This window comes from Solea solea, chromosome 1 (genome assembly GCF_958295425.1).
Source record: "Solea solea chromosome 1, fSolSol10.1, whole genome shotgun sequence".
In the NCBI taxonomy this organism is placed as follows: Eukaryota; Metazoa; Chordata; class Actinopteri; order Pleuronectiformes; family Soleidae; genus Solea; species Solea solea.
The window spans coordinates 36,363,040-36,384,786 of record NC_081134.1 but is presented as its reverse complement, the minus strand read 5'-3'; the positions used below and the strand labels follow the sequence as shown (position 1 = coordinate 36,384,786).

Below are 21,747 nucleotides of genomic sequence, written 5' to 3'. Positions count from 1 at the left end.
CCCACAGAATCTATTTGTTATCTCAATTGGACAAAATGTGATGCCATAATTCTCAGCTTCCATGTAAACTTAAGAGCTCAGTGAGAATGCTGTTTTGGCTGCAGCCCAAAGTTAAATTGGTGAAAGTCAGACGAGGTGTTTTCATGTGTGCTGTGTTAGCAAACAAAGTGTCGACCTTGGCATGCAGTCCTGACTGGTTTTGATGAGTGGTTTTTTTCCCTTTATTGTCTTCTGGGAGAGTGGGAGAGATGATATTTCCAGGGTTTCACACTTACTCAGTCCTTACAACCTCCTTGCCACTCATGGGTTGTTAGATTTGTAAGAAGAATCGTTTTTTTCAGGGATGCTTAACAAGACGCTGCCAAATTCAGAACTCCCCCGCGGGGCATTTGACCTCACATTGTAGCTCAGAGTGCAAAAGAAAGCTCGGACAGCAAAGGAGCATTTGACAACTGTTGTACTCCACAGATGACTGTCTTCAAATGTAATGGCTGTAATCAGGCTGAGAAACAGACCCGACAACGAGGCATCTGCTCTGCTTTAACAGCCGCTTTGTCTCAACACAGAGAAGTGTTGGATTGCACTGCTCCTACAGACTCAGTCAAAACAAGCAGCAGCCACAGAAGTTGAGAAACACAAGGAACAGACATGTGACCCGAAGTGTTGTCCTTAAAATGTAGAACATGGTGCCCTGGAACAGTGGTTTCTGTGAGCTGGACTTCCCTGTGGGTCACAAGATTGACTTAAAGGGGGTCATTTCTTCTTCAGCAAAGAAGCAGAAGAAGAAATAGGAGACAAAGAACATTTAGGGCTATAACTAAAGATTGTTTTGATAATTGATTTATGATCTGTAGATTATCTTCTCGATTAATCCGTTACATGTTCTGCCCATATAATGCCAGAAAATGTTGAAAAATGTTTCCCAAACTTTAAAGAAATTATTTCTTTGTTCTATGGAACAAAGAAACCAGAAAAGATATAGATATTGAGAAGATATAGACTACCAGAATATCTAGATAACTTGGAACATCATGGAGAACATCTCTGTTTTCTATCATTTAACAGTACTACGGTCCAATGTAACCAAAGAGGCCAACTTCTCTGCCAAGAAGAACCTCAACATGCTATGATGTAACAAATCCACCAGATGCCTTAATGATAGAGCTGAGTGATCACAATTCAAGCTTTTTATTAGTCCATGTTTCCAGGTCCCACTAAAGAAACTTGTTTATGTGCCAATTCTGACAAAGTTATTTCAGGATATGTAGGAAAAGGCTGTAGAAGGAGCAGCTGGGGAAAAAAGCTCACACTAGCTCAAACGACAGTACTTGCAGCACTTTATCATTAAATAACCATTGGAACACACTGAGCATCACAAATTGTTCAAATCCGCTCTCTGGGGTGAACGTTGTTAATGGTGTGTGAATGAGTCAGGGTTTTACTGAGAAACATAAGGTCTGTGGCCTCATTGCGTTGTCCTCACCTGTTAGCAGCTCTGATAATGTGATAAAACCTCTCACAATAAGCCTGAACTTGAATTTTTAGATGTGTTTAACATGACATGTTTCAAAGTTTTTTCTCCTTGAAATCCCACAGAACAAGGATGTCCAATCCCTGTGCCTGTGTCAAGACGAGCTTATCTTTGCCAGAAATAATAATGATTTTCTGTTACATTGTGTTTCAAAACCAAATGTAGAATCCATTTATGAACTGATCTGAGTAAAAATACTTTATGCTTGTGTATTCTTGGACAGCAATACTATGTGAAATAAGTACTTTTTAAGTTCTATGTGGATGTAACCTCAGGGGGGAACGATGAAGATGTCTTGCTGCCAGTTTGCTAAAACATTTTTTTAAAGTCTTCTAATCTTCTACAGTAAAGCTCTATCATTACCATTGGTACATTTGTCTGGTTTGGCCAGCCACTCATGCACACAGACACATTGGTATGTAGGGTGTGTTTAGCCTTTTCCCCACGGTGTGTGTGTGTGTGTGTGTGTGTGTGTGTGTAATCACCCAGTTCAAACCTACTACGCCTATGGCACATGCTACTGTGCAGCTTTATGTGTTTGTGTGGGCATAATAGGCATTTTATTGAGGGCATCATCCAGTGGTCACAATGTGCTGAAAAGACGGTTTCCCCCTCTCTCAAGTATGTGCTGAAGTGAAACCAGCCGTCTCGATTCCATATCAAAGTTTACAGATATCGTTTCTGTCTCACCTCACTCTTCAAAACACTGTGTGTTTGTGTATTTCTCTAGTGGGAAGTTGTCAAGTTACGTTTGCGCAAGGCTTTGAAATTCCTTCCCTGGCCCTTTGATTGGCTTATTCTCTCTGACTGAGGAGTGTAAATCAGTATGAGGGAGATGAGAGAGACTCTGGGTCAAATAGGATCAGTGTGGAAACATTCCTTGTCCCAGCTGTCCAAAAAGATGCAGGTTGCAAAAATATATTGTCTGTGAAGGAAAGCAACACAGAGGCGATGCACTGATCTCCACAGCATACACATAATTTATGGTCAAAACCTTTTAATCAGACAGACATGAACCAAACACGCACGCAACAACACACAGTGGAGTGGAGGAAAACATTAATTAGCACCCTTGAGATCATGGAAGACAAGTAGATACTTTTAGAATATTTTATGAGGATGCTTTCTTTTTTATATGTCTTATTTCATACATGGGCTTTTAATATTTGACAAAAAAAAACATGGTGAGGAAAAGGTAACAGAAATTTGGTCCACAATTATGTAATTTATATCATGGATCAAATATATCTTGAAATTGTAGATCTAGAAGCTAGGATTGTTTGGAATTGGCCACGTCTTTGTCCATTAACTTCAGGAAAATTTTTAAGACAACCTTGATCAGCAATGAATAAAACTGTCTGCTTTACAGCTCCAAGAAAAAAAAAAAGGTTAATTCTGTATCCAAAAAGACATTTTTGACCTGTCAGAGTCCTCCTCATCAAATTTAAAATAAATGTCCCTCAGTGACATTTATGTGCTTTCTTAAGAGCACTTACGATCTGAACTGAAAATAAAATAAATATATCCCAAATATTTAGGCACTTGTTGCTATCACAACAAGAATCCTCAACTGTGGCAGCCACTGCGTGACTCACTTGTTTCCCAAAATGGGAAGAAATGTGCCACACCGTCCACAAAGCGGAGTTCAAAGTGATCTCACTGACTAGACTTTTTTCTGTGTTTGGCTAGAACATTTGCATGATGATGGTGATGAATATGATGATGATGGCAATAGTTTAAAATGTATGACCGAGATCTTCAGACTGGTCATAGCTGGATGACTCTTTTCTGGGTTTGAGGAAAATTGAGTGGAGGAAGAGGCATATAACACTAAGAGAAGGACTAAGTGGTGGAATAGTTGAACATAGACGAGCCAATGAGTAAAAAATAAGAGTCTGAACATGAGAGTGCAGAAAGAAGAGGTCTGTAAATCTCTCACAAAGCCAGATCACCACAGCACAATCAGCATTAGAGAACAGTCTGACTGCTTCTGTTGGGAAATGTCAGTGCTCATCTGTGAAGTAGTTGCTTGGGGGAATTGTTTGGGTGGAACCGTTGCACTTGGGGGAGGTGAGGTAATTCCTTTGCTACAAAATTTCTACCAGAAAAACAGCCAAAGATGGATATTTACTGTCAAATCCTCCTCAACATTTGTCATTTTCAGCATGTATGTCATAAGTTTGGATGTGGAGCTTGAGGTTTCCTATAGCAAAGGGGATTTCATTTGACAAAAGTGACATGTTGGAAAAAGAACTAGAGAGTGAAATAGGCACTTAGTGGGAGAATGTGCGATAAATGTATTCAACAATTTATTTTAAGTTGATTATTATAATGACATTTTGCCCAAAAGGTGAAATCACTTAAAAATAGTCCCTCATCCACTAGTTATGTCAACAGAAAGTAAACCACAACAACTGAAAATTCTCCAACTTACCAAATAAAACCACGTGTAGGCTGTTTAATATGGTGGATACAATGTTATCCTCCTCTTAAAATTTGCTGCCTCTTGACTTAAGGGTTTAGGGGGGGACGTCGGGGATTGGGTCCTACAACCCTGTAGCTGGAGAAGCCAAACACCAGAGCCAAAATTGCTCAGTCCTCTGGGAAAACTGCTGCTGAACTCAAACATATGGTTAACAGTGGTTGAGAACATGTGTGAGTCATCCACCTTTCATTTTGGCAAGACGCATTGTTCAGTCACTTTCCTCTCAACACATGGCCCACTGGAATCAAATAAACACCTTTAGTGCCAGATAATGAGTCAGATGAGGAAAAAACAAAGGGTACTGACTGAGCAGTCACTGCCAAGATATGTGTTCTTCATGAAGTGAGTCTATAGCCAGAATGGGCTTTTCTACTTTGGATTGTTCTTAGATGCATTTAAAGTTCTTTTAGCACCAGTCAGTGGATTAGCAACACTGTCTTGACTGGATGTGACCGCTAGTTGTGTAGAGGTTTGCTAAGGAAGGTGGTTTTGAACGCACCATCTGCCAGCTGTTGCCAAACAACTGCCTATGCTGTTTCTATTTTATGGACATACAGGAAGGAGATGAGCTCACGCACCACATTGCCTTCTCACTTCCTTTTCTTCACCAGCAACGTTGATGTTTGTCAAGCTGCTCTCCGATAAGGGGCAGTTTGTTATTCAGCCATATGCTTTCCTGTTTTAGTTATATATATATATATATATATATATATATATATATATATATATATATTTTAAGTACAGCTCTTCTTTAGAAAGAGTTTTCAAATTCAGATAGTGATATGTAGGGAAACATTTCCTCTTTGTCTGCTCACACAAAAACACACACACACCCACTTCCTCATAATATCTTACAACAATGTTCCACACTCATGTCTTGACAGTTATCTTTATTCCAGTCAGAGAAGTCATCATGTTGGTGTTGTGATGACACAATGTCATATTATACTCCAGACCCAGAATGATTGAGTTTTTCCTGACTCCTCTAGTCTAGTCGGCTCCCAACAGATTCTCTCATAGCCAATCTTTGAACCCCATCACCCCCCGTGAATGAAAGCCAAAGATACTGATTAGATTTTTGGCCCAGCTGTTTTCCAGATTGTCATGATTTATGATGGTGTGAAATTTGAGTATTATCTCTGAGCCGCAGCTACAGTGTATTAAGTCAGACAATCCAAGCAGCGCTCCTGCACACTGGAGATTCAAATTCCGTTAAAATTTCACATTTGTACACTGTTTTCTTCACCTCATTGGACAGTTTTCTCATGTTTTATCTAGCTCAGGTTAAAAAGATGACTGTAGCCAATGCTCTGTCATCCCTCCTAATTCAAGAAAACACAAAGGGGTATTGAAACGGAATGGCTGTTTAGCTTTTTTTACTGTAATTCTCTGTGGGAGCAATTATGTGTGAACAACTTTGCCTGTTATGTCCCTCTCTATTCCTGTAATTTCTAACAATCCACTCTCTTGCATCCTTGCTAGTACTGTAAGAATCTGCTTTGCACCAGCCTGTGAACAGTGTAAGTTGTCAGTTTTCAGGTCAATATCTCTCTATATATACATATATATATAGATATCTTTTTTGATGTTATGCAGCTTTAGCTCAGTTTATGACTTATTCCGAACAGTGTTGTCAGTGTCCTCAACTCTGTGACGAGTGATACTTCAAGGCTAAGTCGACCATACAGTGGAACAGTGCTGCATAAGAAGACAGTGCTCAGTCCAGCTCCAGATCCCTGTGAAATGAAAGGAATCCTCTGTTGGCGCTGGCCGCCTGCTCCTTCCTCGCTATGAGAGACCCATCGTTTTACTGGTCTGCCCTCAGCAGACATTGCAGCCTTTCATCTGTCAGCGGAAGGGCAGCTGCTCCCGGGCTCCTCGCGACTTGGTGGGAGTTAGAAATCTAAGCAATGGTTTGCAGAGTAGGGGCGGGCATTTCAAACAAAAATGCAAGTCAAATATTTGACAGGATTATTCATCGAATATTCAAACTCCAGCGCATGAGAGCTAATGAAAGTAATGCAGGGTTCACAGTATTTTGAACTACGAGGAGTAGTTGATGAAATGCATATGAAGACCCTGGTAAATTTCCTCACTTTTGCTGGATCTATAGCTTGTTGAGCTTAGAAGAGCAGCTTCAAGATGCATTGTGGAAATCAGTGCACCAGAAATTAGGTCGTCATTTGAGTAGAAATGTGTTGTTGTTTTTTTTAATCCTTTTTTAATCCTTGGAATCATTAATATAATGTGCAAAGTGACATTAACTAATTAACGTGTTGTAACACTTAAAAAGCAATAAATATCCAGTCGACGTTTGCCGACCTTTTCACATTGGTCATGAAGACCCAGGGATGGTGATCGTCACACTCCGCAAAAATAGGAGCAGTTGTTCAAATTTAGGATGGACTGCAGGCGCAGACAATCACACATTTTGTCAAAGAAGGGGGTTTGGAAATTTACACTTTCATTCATCAAAAAATTCATTCAAATGTCCTCCAGTCATTTCAAATGCCTCAACAATCTAAGTCTTCTAAAATAGTGTCCTTGTTCAATGTAAGAATCCACAAGCGCCATGTTGAGAAAAGATTAAAAGAAAACAAAGAATCGAGGATTCATGCTCATCCCTGTTGAAGACATTTTTAAACACAGTGGTCGATATGTATATGAACCATAGGGAATATTATTGAATTATTTCATAAATCAAAGAAATGAAGTAAAAATGGACAGATTAATTGATAACAGTGCTAATCATTTATTGTAGAACTACACTGAAAATTCACTACATCTAATGTACCAATCAGTAACCAATCAATTTATTAACAATTTACATATAGATATAATCAAATATGGGCTATAAGCATCCATCATACTGAATGAAAATACATTTTCTGAGTTGTTATTCAGAGGAGCCAGGAGATTCATTTTTAATACGGCTGGGTAATTATGTGAACATTTTCGTTCCACATTTCTTCGGGGAGTCCCTCTTGGTCTTTAGAAGAATAAATAATACATTGTAATTTGCCCCTTGCAGTTTCAAATGTACGCAGTAATCTTGTTTTTCTAAAATTAGGTTCTTAACATCACTCTATATCTTTCACATTTTGTCAAATTTCCCCTGAGTAATCTGGTGAAATAAGATGATGAACTCATTCATACCAAATAAAATGTCTGATTTCAGAAATGTTCACATGAACATGCCCCCTGCCATCATTCTCTCCAGGATGTAGAGTTTGCACAATGATCGATTTTTATTTGTGTGCACTGGTTGTTGTAAAAAGATTAAGACCCCAGTGATGAAAAGTACAACCTCATGATTTTATTAAAATCTGCTGCATGACATGTTCATTGCGTCCCAGTGGACCCTGTTGCACTGGACATGATTGTGTTTCTATTGTGGCATCAATCAATCAATCACACTCCCCTCCTCACTGTGTTGTTCACAGACTGTGGACATCCACAAAGAGAAGGTTGCCAGGCGAGAGATCGGGATCCTGACCACCAACAAGAACACGGCAAGGACCCATAAAATCATAGCGCCGGCAAATATGGAGCGGCCTGTCAGGTACATCAGGAAGCCTATTGACTACAATGTACTGGACGATGTTGGCCATGGTGTGAAGGTGAGCAGATCCCTCCTTATTTTCCTAGTTTTCTATTGTTTTATATCCACCCCTTGTTGAACCACTTCCTTCTACATTTTTTCCGACCCTTCCTCTCTTCTTTCTTGCCAGAGGTATTTTTATCCCCTCCACTCTTCTTTCTCTCTCGCCCACTTTGACTTGTTTTCACACTCATATCTCTTGTGCTTTCTCTTTCATCTTCACTGAGCACCTTTTCTGACCACACAGAAATATGTTCCAGCATGGGTTGGTGAGAATGGGTTGGGGGGTTGTAGGGGAGCTAAAAAAGTGATTTCATCATGTAGCTTTCAGAAGAAATGGCTCTATTATTAGACGTTTTTAAAGGCACTTAGGCCCTGTCCACTCTTGTAATCTTGTTCTTGAGTTTCTCTAAACCTTCACAGAGGAATGATGTTACAATTGGATTAGAGGGTAAGTTCACATCTGAAAGGCTGTATAAAAGCTGATTTTAGATGTGTTGAATTGTGATGATCCAAGGGCAACAATTCCCCCTCCTCCCTGCCATCGGGGCTCTTGTTAGGGGTCAGTGGGTCGTCCTGACAGCGGTGGTAATGACATCATTTCCTGATGGCTGCAGGCATTTTCACGATCTCCATCCTCTCCCTGGAGCTCCCTCCGCTCCATCAATCAGCCAATCAATCTCAACTGTCCAACAGATTGGATTAGAGGCCCCGCCATAACCATCCCGAAGTGTAACAGGCATTGATAAGGCAGGATAAAAGCCATTGTGCCACTCTCCATTTATTGTGTAGCGAATTATATTGGACTGCTCTGTCATGGTAGAACGGTGTGATGGCTAATGTGGAGTGATGCTTGTAATATGGTCGCGTTTCCCACCACTTTCCTAAATTATTATGAAGATCCTGTACTTAAAACTCAATAAACACAATATTTTTTGTGCTAAGTAATAAGCTAGTACCTGGAGGTTGTTGGTTTGGCTTAATTAGGTTGTTTAAGGTCCTAAATCCTCCTAATATAAGCCATAAAGCAAAATTATGCATGAATCGTTTTCAGTTTTGTGTTAAAACAATTTGTTCAGACCCACAGTTAGCTGCAGAGACTTCCTGTTGCTAAAAATAGTTTAAGTGTCATAATCATAAAAGCAAAAACAAAAATGTTTTAATGTTTGTGTGTGTTGACTGGTTAAACACTGAGTCCAGTGAAAAGGTATTTAGTAGGTAGATTTGGCAACACTGGAGTGATCTAGGCTAGCAATTACCTACTGTATGTATGTATGTATCCTTTAAGTACTATTCTCTATTTATTCTCCAGGAAAACAGGACAAACAACCACATAATAGAATATGACAGGACATTATTTTTTTTAATTAAGTTAAGTTTCCAAGTTCATGAATTAATAAATAATTACATGTTTTTGTATTTCTTCTAAAATGCAAGGTTAATGTAAATTATCCACAGTCTTAATTCTGGTGTCATATTAAATATGAGAGGCTCAAAATTAGCCGACCAACATGTGGTTGCACAAAATTTAAACCACCATACTCCATGATTGTTTTGAGACACTTTTAGAACATGAGGTATCAACTCCTCTCTGAATATCAGTCGATTTCCTCTTGTCTTCACACATTTGCACTGCATTTGCAACATACTCGCACAGGTGCCTGCAAAAGTCCACCACTCGCATCACATCACATATGCATGTCACAGCCTGAAGAGCTGATCAATATTCACCGTCAGCACTCCATATTTATTTATACAGAGTCCTGTGATGGCTACGGACATAAGCATGGCTTGTATAGAATATCTATTGCCATGGTTTACTTTCTGACCAGAATCAATACTTACTGACCAGAATCAATACTTTAATGGGAGTTTAAATCATGTCCACTGGCTCCAGTTAACTGTCAAACTTGCTGCTGGTGAGTGTTTGTGTTGGCCTAAATTCTGAATTGGTTTTATAGCCTCTCGTAGTGTTTGTGTAGTTAAACACCAAACCGGAGCAGTAAAACTGAAGATAAACACCATGTAGCCCCTCGTATGCATTATTTAACCAACGCTGTTCTCAGATCTGAAAGAACTGAGATAAATAAGAAGGTAGAATTAATCTGTCAGATATTCTGATTCTTCTTTAGAGTATCAAATCAGTGAAATCAGTTGGCCACATCAGGAATATAGCAGGTGACATTGACAGATCAGGTTGCTTCGTCTCAAGGTGTCCTGACGGTGACATAATGTTTTTTGGCATTAATACGAAAGATGAGATTTATTCTTCCAGTCAGCTGATGCTTAATCTCGTCAGTGGGGCTTTCAGGAATTAAGGGACGATGATGTCATTTGTTGCACTTGCTGGGTATTTAGTGTGATGTCAGTTATGCACTTTAAGTTACAGGAAAGGTTTTAAGAAATGTAATGTTTTTGTCCCTTTTTCTGTTATTTGTACATTGAACTCTTGTTTAATTCAGGGCTGCAATTATTAATTGAATACCAAATTAAATATCAACCGTTTGAGCATTTTTTTTATAATTAGTAAATGTTTTCTGATTTTTCAGTTTCTTAAATGTGACATTTTGTGTCACATTTAAGTGGAATAATTTTGGTTCGTGGCCAAAACAAAACATAATTTTGAGGTTTGGGAAGCCTTCCCAGACTCGATAAGATAAAGAGTCTGTTTATAATTCTGATTGGAAGTTACTAAAGCATCTCCATGCTGACTGTATAGTCTGTGATACATAACAAGGATGTACAGCCATTGCCACGAAGATGAGGGAAAGCGGTCGGTATGACCTAGATTGTGAATTGAATCTTGTCAAGCTCTGATAATGTGACATTTGAACATAAAATGGATCCTTAATTAGCTGCACAGAATGTTGTTGTGTTTTTTTTTTTCAGATCATTTCATGCTGACCCATGCGCTGAATATTCTTGCCTCTGGTTTCATCCTCTCTCCTTCTCTCTCTTTCTCTCTTGTGATGCTACAATGCTTTTCTGCAAAGGCCATCGGGGACTCTGCATTATAGATGAGCCACTTGACTCTGCAGTTGTCAAAGTGCAGATCATCCCCGCTGCTATGTTGGCTCTATATTCTCTTTGACATCCCTTCATACAATTACTGAGATGTGTTTTTTTTTTTTTTCATTTGTTGTAGCCAGGATTAAAAATAACCTGGATCTTTGTCTAAAAAAACAAAATATATGAAAATATGCCATGCCATGTCAGAAGAATTACGTTACAGAGCTTTATGATGTAATAAGGTGAAATTCTAAATGACAGGGAGTCTCAGACAGATAAAACTTGTTTCATTCATGCACAATAGACTTTAGATCACTTCAGTGTGACTCTGAACTCTGGGTGTGGTTCGAGCCACAGTCTGAAGCCACAGTGTTTCCCTCTGCTTGTGTGACCTGCCCAGGTCTTGCTAAATGTTTACTCACTGTAAATAAATACAATGAGACATCATTGTACTTTGACCTCCTGTGATCCGTTCAAACATGGCCGTTTTGACATGCCCTCTTTCTGTCTCTTTTTTTTCTCCTCCTTTTTGCCCACACTTAAGTGGTTAAAAGCCAAGGTAAGTCTGGTTTGTCACATGACCCATTTTGCTGTAATGTATTATTGATAGAACTCCCCTGCAAACCCCTATACATGTAAATATTGTCACGACTTCCTATGTTATTTCCCATTAACTGACCTGTAGTCCCTTGAAAGTCTAGAACACCCTCACTTGTCAGTTGACCCCTTTTGTACATGTTGTCGTCTAATTTACTCGTCATGTTGTTGTCCATAACTGTATATTAGTTTGTTTAAAATGTTTGTAGGCTTCCCAGACAGCTCTTATATTTTCTCTATGCTTTGTACTTTATACTGCAACAGAGTTAATCCTTCACTCAAAGCTTCACTTGTTTTGATATTTTTTTTACGTTACAAGCACCTTAGGATCCAGGTGTTTTGCAAGAGAATTTACTATTACAACACAAATGTTTCTAACCTGCAATCACACTGACTGAAGCTGTGGTGGCGTTACATAACTCTCTTCAGCTGTTGAAGAGTCGTTATCTGGGCAGCCTACATCATCTGATTCCTGTCACATGAGTAGTCATCGTGCTCTTTGTGTCTGAAGTTATTTGTCTGTTTTGAATAAGGATCTTACATTTTTTTCTCTTTTCTTTTAACCACAGCAACATGGAAACAATCAGGCCATTAGAGGTGGAACGCTATCGAGGACCAATCCACCAACGCAGAAGCCACCGAGTCCTCCCATGTCGGGGCGTGGCACCCTCGGGTAACATTTTAGTAAAAAAGTCATAAAAGTCAACTAATTATCAAACACTGATTTTGGAAAAAAGACACAAGGCACATGCAGTTTAAGTTAATTTGTTTGGGGGTTTTTTTAAAATGGCAAACTGAATGGGGACCGTCAATGGGAATTTATTTTTAACCCCAGTGTCATTTGTGATTAGAGCATCGAGACAAATTTGATTAAAGTTATTTTTATGAAACGTAGAGTAAAATAGGGTGAATTTAAATGGCATTTTTTTTACAGCACTGTTGAAAATACAATGTGAAATTTAATAAATAGATGTATAATGAGTACAATTATGTAATTATAAGCATGAAACTAAGTTAATCAAAAGCTAAGTATTTGACCTAATTTTTCTGTTTAGAACAGGACAGTGAACACAATGCACAGGCTTTTGAAGCCATCCACGGTGGATGTTATCGTTTTCCTCCACAACAACTCAAAATAAACCACGATGATTGGATTATGTAAAGAGTTATTTCATACAGTTTAACAAGATTTACAGAAGGAGAACTAATTGTCATTTAACGATGAGTCTGAGATTTTATCGCACTCATAATTGCTGGTGATAACTCATAAGGTGTGTGACTTGTGTGTATCCGTGCATGTGTGTGTGTATGTGTTCATGGGCCATTAGTAGCTTCCTCCTGTATGTAATGATACATTTTGTCAAATACCAAAACCATAAACGGAGGCTAACAACCACCTGCGTGACAGTCAGAGAAGCATCAGCTTCCTCTAACTGTCAAATATTTGTTAGGCTCGGATAAAAAAAATCCAGGACGTGTATCAGGTTCAAATAGGGTTTGGTCATATGCATGTGACAAGAACTTGGGGGATGCAGGAAAAAGATAAGTGTTGACGTTTACGTTAAATGTATTCACATCATCTAATCAAGACGGGTCATGTGCTGATGTTGTCAGTCGTCATCTGATGCAGCAGCGATCGGCGACTCTAATCCGAGTAAACTGTGCACATTCTGCAGCATCCAGCTGTGTAAACTGGATTTACAATGCTCCAGTGAACACTCACTGGAGCATGAGTGCTAGAATCTACGTGGTACCAACTAGAGGTGGTGCTAGAATCTGATTTATGATGTTTTTCTTCTTTGATTTATCATTATTTTGTTCTTTGTTTTCCCATTCTCACACTACTGCAGACGCAACACACCCTATAAGACTCTGGAGCCAGTGAAGCCACCCACAGTTCCCAACGACTATATGACCAGCCCTGCACGGATGGGTAGCCAGCACAGCCCCGGCCGCACGGCGTCGCTCAACCAGAGGCAACGCACACACAGGTAGATGCGATCAGATGAATACAAAAGGATGCACACGCTCATTCACAAGTTCACACAGAAGCGTATTACCATTGTTCACAGTTTTTTATACGACCGTAAATTGACTGCTAAACCATGCTCAGAACAACCTCAGCACAAAGTGAGGAGACACAGGTACCTCATTAATTTTAATGAGATCACTGCAGTGTTGCCACACAGAACGAAGATCCACAGGGTCTTCAGGTAACAAAAAAAAAGGTGGAATCTGTCTCTCACTGATGATCATAAAATCCCAGCATCATCCCAATGAGCACAGCATTAGTCAGCAAAATAATTAAAATCACAGTAAAAAGCTTTTGTCCCTGTGAAAATCCTTTTATAGATGTGAAAGACTGAATAATAACTGGATTTGAATTTCAGTGCAGTAAATATAACAATGTGTCTCTATCAGCACAGCACTTGAAGACAGTAGTTTGGACACCATTGGCCTAATATTGAATAAAAAATAATTGCAGCTGTAATACAGGGGTAAATATTTATCTTTAAAACAACAGACTCACTGAAGCGTGGGATCTTAAATGTCATACATACAGTTTACTGAACAGTTTTTGTTCCTTTTAGCTATGTGTATTTGCAATATTTGTTCAAATATTTATCAAAAACAAAAAGGAAAATGGAGAAAATAGAGAAAAGAAAATACATAATCATGATACACCAATAAAGAGCAGATTGTAGCAGAAAAAAATAAACTTTCCAAGTTACATTAATTAAAAGTATCAAGCAGTGAGCAGTTGATTCACTATTGGACTCATGATATCAATTAGCTTACATTGTTGCCCCCTGCTGACCCAATAAAGCAGAAGATAATACTCGTGCAGAACTCATTTTATGGACCAAAGTCTGGAAAATTGACATGATGAACTCGACACAGGTTTAATAGAAAGTAAAACTAACATTTGTCTTTTTTTATCGAATTTTGTAAGGATATGAGTGGATTTAGTATTCCAACCAACAGAATCTCATGTCCAAGTTCTAGGTCTTGTACACATAAATGAGAATCTGCTCCAGTTTTGTGTCATTTTGGGTTTTTATCCACATGTAACCAGCATTTATGGGATCCCTAATATGCAGGTTTTGTCTTTGTCAACTTCTTGTGTTTGGAGATTTACTCCACATCCTCTTTTCCGTTTTGGGGGGATTTCATGTGAATGAAGAATTTCTTGAATTGTATTGTTTAGGGAAAGTTCTGTTTCAGTGTGGGTAAGGCCTTAGAGCATCTCACATCTCCTCCTCTCCGTCGCTGCACTAAATTCAACACTTGTCTGACTGGTTTTTCACTTTCATAACAGATTCATATCTGTAAAAGCCTTTGATATCAAATACGGTTTAAAAAAAAACTGCAGCATTCAAACCCTTGGACACGCCTCCCAAAATTCTCCAGCGCAGAAAAAGCAGCAGACTTTTTAATCAAACGTGAGTTACGAGTGAGTGAAGTTGCCTCATTAACTAAAAAGCTTATTACGCTGACTGTGATGCTCATAAATATTACATAACTTTGCATTTCGCCTACCCTCGCCTCTCACCACCTCTCTCCCCAGCCCGTGTGTGTTTGTACAGGAGCTGCTGTTTGTTGTCAGAGCTGCTGCTGCTTCTTTTCTCAATGAAAACCAAACTCCACGTTGTCTGTGTGTAATTAATGGCCTTGTGGAGCAACAAGAAAACACACAGGCCACATCACTGTTACTCATCTGCTCTAATATTACTTTAGCAGACTCAGACTCTGCCATCCTGCTGATATTGCTGTGGCGTGACTATTGGATTACACATTTGGCTGTGCTTTTTTTCAGCCCATCAGTCTCTGTCATCCTCGACAGAAGCCAAAATTCAATAACCAAACACCGTCTTTGTTTCCCCGCTGTTATTATCTGCCTCATGCAGGTATCACTGTCTCAAGAAAATGTCCTCACTGCAGAAGCCTGGTAATGCAATCTGTTTCATAAATGTTTGTTTTTCCAAGTGTTGCATCACAAAAACTAGGTTCTGTTCTGTCTTTCTGTATGGAATTAGCATGTTTCTCCCCCTTTTAATCTAAATTCCTCAGCCCACAGATTTATGAATTCAAGTCTTGTTTATGTATAAAACCTATTAAAAGCAGGAGTTAAGCCAAAAAGGTTGAGACAAAATCCAAATAAGACAAATTAAAATTAACAAATTTATAGTTACATAGAATCAGACAAAACCAGGATTAAAAGCATGATTGAAAAAGTGTCCGTTGTGAGAGGACATGACGTGGGACAGGAGATTATTCCAGATCTTCAGAGCTTTGGGGCAGAGGAAAAAGCTCTGTCACCTTTAGGTTTTAATTGAAAAATGGGGACTGTCAAGATCAGCTGAGAGGATGACGTAAGTGACCCAGGACCTGGATACAATGTTCAGAGGATTTGAAGTGGATTTTGGGTGGGATTGCAGCAAAAGCAGTATAGGTAATGGATGAATGTACAGTATATATGTACATGCCCTTGTATAAGTACCAGTTTGTGTCCACCTAAAACTATACAAAACAATGGCCTGCCCACACTACTGTTGGTCCCCCATCTACTCTTTGTCATCCTTCCTCCATTAATCTATTTATCTATTTATTTTACATATCTGTACTAGAGGTCGACCAATGCCAATTTTAAGAAATAAGGGCAGCCGATTTCTAATAATTGATGCACCAGATATTTTTGGCTCATATACTAAGATAAATCTGATCACATGTAACTGTTTAATGATAACAAATAATGCAAACAACACTAATTGTCTGTCGCTCTAATCTACGTTTAATGTCTGCATTGCAATGCAATTATACACAATATTTTCAATAAAAATAGTGTATAAACTAAATATTTAATACATGAAAGAGGTTATCAGAAACCTGAAAGAAAAATGTATGCATGAAAAATAAGGTTTTACTGATTTAGCAACGTTTGTCAAAAATGCTTTAATTAGAATTAAATGATCTACTTCTAATTTATACATCATTAGTGTACAAAAAATGTTAAAGAGTTTAGCTAAACATAAAAATAATAATTTAATTAAGAAGTATAATTTAAGTCTCAATTGTCTCCCTAAAGACTCCTAAACTAAAGTCACATATTCACACCATGTTCATCCTCTCCTCTTTAGATGCTCCAGATTATTTTTGCACATCTAAAGCCTCGAAAATAATGTCCAGGCTTTGAAGGAAAGCAGCTCTGAGTCTTTTCATCACAGCATTAGTCTCTGGGCTAAAATGAAAGTCTATTCTTCTCACTTATGTAAAGTCATAAAATTCTAAGAATAAACTTTAATGTTGTTCCCTTTAGCAAATAATTTACTTTGTGGCTCCAGGGAAGTTTTAAGTGAGCTGGGACTTTCAAACCCACCTGTGTGTGAGTGAGATGATTGATGAACAACTCCCCACAGTAAACTAGATTAAATGTACTAACGCCGTAATCTGATTAAAACGGGCAATCGGACAACTTGCTAGGTCCGAGTATATACACACTGAGGAGAAAATTTATTTTATTGGCCATGTACGTCTGACTCCATCTCTGTAAGTGGCGCTGTAACTCTCTTTGAGCTTTTGCATATTGAATCAGATTCCTGTTGACCTTTACGTCACAAAAAAACAAACAAACTGCGGATGGATCAGGCTGTGGTTCTGTATGTTTCGTACACGCTTTACATGTTAATCGTGATACTAATTAGATGGAGCATGGCTCCTGTGGTTGCCCAAAGATTCAGGAAAAAGATTCCTAACCCTTTACCACCTTCTGGACTGGGACAACCCTGCGGTTGCGGATCTGAACCTGCCAGACCAGAACAGCTTCACGGTTGTGGAACTGAAGCTACCGGACTTGGACAACCCAGCGGTTGTGTAAGTGAACTTGCCAGACCGGAGCCAAACCTGCCAGACTGGGATGACCCTGCCGGACGTTGTGGCAGGTTTGGCAGTTGGCAGGTCCACAACCGTGGGGTTGTCCCACAGCATAATGGCTGTGAGGGCCCACACAATGCTGCTTGCAGCTTAAGTTATACATTAAAACTTTGGATCCTTTCCTGTTTGGTCTGTTACACTGATTTATGACCTGAATCTTCAGTTGTCTGGCTCACCTGGGTGTGTCACTCTGCGGCTCAGTCTTAACAAGCCGACACAGCATGAGTCAATCAGTATGGACATATAAAAAAAATGTAAGGACCCAAGTAAAAAGAAAATGATAATTTTTGCAGTTTTATTGTCATAAACTGAACAGAAGCTCAGATGCAGTTGAGTTTTTACACATGTACATTCACCTGGTTTGTGTATGCTGAGCAAGTTGCCCTGAATAAACCGATGTCCCCTTTCTCTTCTGTCTCTGCAGTGGAAGCAGTGGGGGAAGCGGCAGCAGGGAGAACAGCGGCAGCAGTGGAATTGGCATTCCAATCGCAGTGCCTACACCCTCCATTCCACCGCCAGGACCAGGTGAGCACTGATGCTACTACTTACTGCACCAACATTGGAAGTCAGCTACATTTATTTTGTAGTGGGAACTTGGAATCTCCAAGGTCACAGGTATTCCTGCAGAGGGAACGCCTCGTGACCTCGGATTTCTAACACAGGAACTCGGAGCAACCGCACTTGTACCGAGTTAGGATTTCAAGATGATTGCCAGCGTATAAACACTGCATCGTTAATAGCACTTCTGTCATATTTGCTTCACAGAGAACTCAAACTCATGTGGCCCCCGAATTGATTTAATGCGGCCTGTCACTTAATGTCAAGTCATGTCAAAGTAAAGTAAATGTCAAATAATTAGTCATTTCTGTCTGTTTTTGATATTTATAGATTCATTTTGCATCATAAATCTGTTTTTATTGTGCACTTTATATCATTCTATATCAAAACAAACACTTTATTTTGAAATTCTCTGAAATATCATTACAGATGTTATTATTTTGATATCATAATGGGGTATCATGATATACCAGCCCCTTCCCAACCAGATGTTCTTTGGCCCCCAGGTCATTTGAATTTGAGACCCCTGCTCGACACAACACAATGTAGTAACATGTCCATGGAAAGAAATTAACTGTACTTTCTGTATGACGGACTAAACATGCAACAAATAACACAGAAGTGCAACCAACTAACTAAGTGTGTTTTTGCTACTGAAGTGAGTGGCAGTGGTTTTGAAATCCTGTGTCAGGGTTTATGAATTCTGAAATTCTGACTGGATTCTGGGGGATTATACCCAACCAGTTTCCTGCTTTTTGATTCTGCAAGGTAACTGTGTTACAGAGCCGCTAAATATGGTTAATCTTTACTGTGCTCCAACTCTGGTTTAAGTGAGTTTCTGTCCTGACAAGAACATTTTAAATATAATTGTTTTATTAACAAATATCTGCTGTTATACACAATCTATTTTTCTTTCTTTTACATTCTGGTCTGTTTGACCTGAGGAAAAAGGGATGACTCTAACTTTCCAAACAGTAACAGGCAGCTTAGCCATGTCAACACACGGCTTAGCTGTTTGCAGAGTGCACATACCTGTCTTGCCTCAGCCAGTTTACTTTTATGTACTTAAAGAAACCACAGATGGAATAACTGCCATGCAAGATTACATACTGCCTCTAAGTATGCACCACAAGTCCTTATCTGTATATAATGCCATAAAAAACACATTTGAATATATTGGCTGGAGCAAAAGTCGGGCTGGGCGATATGTCCAAATAATTACCACAATAGAAAAATACTGAATCCTCTTTGTAGACGAATAACAACACTTTGTAAACAGAGAAACATTCCATAAATATGAGGCATAACACTCGGTGTCTTAAATGCATACACATTATATCAATACATATTAGGGCCGCAGCTAATGATCACTTTTTGTTATTTCTGTAATATGTCAGAAAATGTCGATAAATGTTGATCACATTTCAAAATGAAGATGTTTTCCAATGACTTATTTTGTCAAAAAACTAAAATTAATTCATTAATGATTTATTTGTTGTATAGAGCAAAGAAACCGGAAAATATTCACACTTATGAAGCTGAAAAATCACAGAACCTATCTAAAAACATTTAAAATGACACTCAAAATAGTTTATTGATTTAGAATTGCTTTTGCTATATTGATATTGGAGAAAATCTATAGTTATGAATTATTGCACTGCCTTAAGCGAAAGTGTATAAAATATGGAGCACTGCTGTGATGTGCCTGCTGCTGTACAGTGAAACAGTAACTACCACGTAGCAACACGCGTCGGCTTCTCATAGTACTACGTTACACTGTACACGTGTCAGGGACTGACATATCAGTTCTTCCAGGGTTCTGCAGCCTGTTTTTGTGATTGTTGTGACCAAAAATGCCTGATTTCATGGCAGCTTTTACAAGACGTTGTAATCCATGTTTTAAGGAATATTTTTGCAATGATTTATTTTTTCATATGATGTAAAATAAAAAGGCTAACAACATGCCTATACTGTCCTGCACAATTGAAACAATATATCTACATATTTACAAGTCAAAATAACATACAATTATTTAAAATGATGTTGCTGTATGTGGGGCTGCAAAGAATAATCGGTGACTAATTGATTCCTAAATTGATCCTCTTAAATTTGAATATTTTCTGGTTTCTTTACTCCATATAGCAAAGAACTTGTTAAAACATAATCATTAGGGTTTATGGTTTAAAACAAGATATTTGAGGACATCATTATTTTAAGGTTTGTAAACACTGATCTACAATTTTCAACATTTTCTAACCTTTCATTGACCAAACAACTAATCAATAAATGTAGAGAATTGTGGACAGATTAATCAATAGGGAAAATAATCGTTAGTTGCAGCCTTAGATATACAGTATGTAATGCTGATTATGAGTTTGAATATCGAGAGATGGAGGAGGAGCTGTGATGAGTGTCCTGCAACAGCTTGATGCAACATATCCCAATGTAAAGGGTATTGTCCAGTCTCATGACGTGACCCACCACCATGTGAGAAAAATGGATCAGTGATGAATGATGAATGAGTGATTTGACTTGCAGAAAAACTCACGGTAATTGGTTGAATTTGTGTTAATTGCAAATTCCTGGAGGGACTGACCACATTTGTGTTTTTCGTTGAAGTAGCTGTTTGGCCTCAGTGCCAGCAGCACAAGACTCACCACAGCTCTCCATTACCAGCTCGTTGCCATGGAAACACTCATTTCTTACCACGGAGACTTGTGTCAAAGTGTGTGTGGAGTCAAAGTGCTCCCCCATCCCCACAGTGTTCTTGAGCAAAGTGATGTTATGTAACAGTGTCAAGGTGCAGGAGGCAGCTTTCACAAGGAAACTAAAATGCAAACACTCCTTCCAGTCCCACCCATGTGTGCTCCCCCAGGAGTTCCTCCCCCTCCCCCTCCTCTACCTCCACCTGCTCCTCCCATGATGGGGCCCGGCCCCCCAGCACCTCCGCCACCACCACCACCTCCACTACCACCACCCTTAGGTGAGACTCCCCGAACCCTGACGTCTCTGCTGTGTGGCGGGTGGACAAATCAGCACGTCTGTTATGATCTTCTCATGGTGGAGGTGGTACAAAATGATTGGGTTGTGGTGAATATGAGTGGGTGTCTGTTTGTACACACTGCAACTAAAGAGGCTTGTCTTCATCAGTAGAATCATGGAGCTGCAGTTACATAATGATGTGTTTGTTTAAATTCATACAAAGATATACAAAGATATATTTTGTATTGTAATTATATGAGGTATGAATTCACCTGACTTTATCAGGTGCATCCTCACAAACCACATTTCCTTTCTGTTATCAGCCTTTTCTAAGTGGATACTGAAGTTTGTGTCACTGCTCACTTTCCTGCACCAAAATCCATTGAGAAAATCAACAATTTTACACCACAGCACACAGGAGTTGTTGAGCCACTGCTGCCTCCATTATTAAGTTCCAATATGTTATTTTGAGACTTCGACGATTGAATTCCTTGGTTTTGATTTACCTATCTGACACAAACTTACATAACGAGGCAGCAGTAGACCAGGAGCACCTGTGTTAATGCAAGCGGAAAGTTATGTTTATCTCCATTGAATTTGGTGTGAGCGGTTTACAAACATAATTTTTCGGGCAGAATATATCACCCAAATTAAAAAAAAGTATGTGCTTACTAGGCAAGCATAATTAATCAAATGAAAGAACGTAAGTACATCTCGGCCAATAAACTTGTTGACCCAAACACCTCAGCCAAAATATGCTGGGTGTTCAGCTCTGTGTTTGCTTGCCCTGCAGTGTGAACAAACTGTATACATACTTCTGTTTAAAGACACAACAGGTTCTGTTTACTCTGCCTTTACTGTGTGGTTTTTATATATATATATATAAAAAAAAAGCACTGGCTTTTTTTTGTAATTGGGATATTGTGTGGTGGTGGTGGTGGTGATAATTTAGTTTCTACTTCTTTATTTGTCCGTTATTGGTTGATAAAGAAGTCTCCTTTCAACTAAAATCAAGATAAAGTCAATTATCAACTTCAGAATATTTTTTTAATT

The 21,747-nt window shown here is 38.9% G+C and overlaps 1 protein-coding gene across 10 annotated transcripts in view; it reads left to right on the top strand.

Moving 5' to 3' along the window:
- Positions 1-21,747, top strand: part of abi1a (abl-interactor 1a) — a 49,446-nt gene that overhangs the window by 20,200 nt on the left and 7,499 nt on the right. For 4 of the 10 annotated variants that reach the window (XM_058625162.1, XM_058625136.1, XM_058625196.1 and 1 more), the window contains exons 3-8: positions 7,460-7,636; positions 11,171-11,185; positions 11,793-11,896; positions 13,074-13,214; positions 17,579-17,679; positions 20,564-20,695. In XM_058625162.1, the coding sequence (XP_058481145.1) occupies positions 7,460-7,636; positions 11,171-11,185; positions 11,793-11,896; positions 13,074-13,214; positions 17,579-17,679; positions 20,564-20,695 (670 nt within the window). The remainder of the gene's footprint in view (positions 1-7,459; positions 7,637-11,170; positions 11,186-11,792; positions 11,897-13,073; positions 13,215-17,578; positions 17,680-20,563; positions 20,696-21,747) is intronic. The other 6 variants (XM_058625203.1, XM_058625171.1, XM_058625212.1 and 3 more) reach the window with 4 other exon arrangements.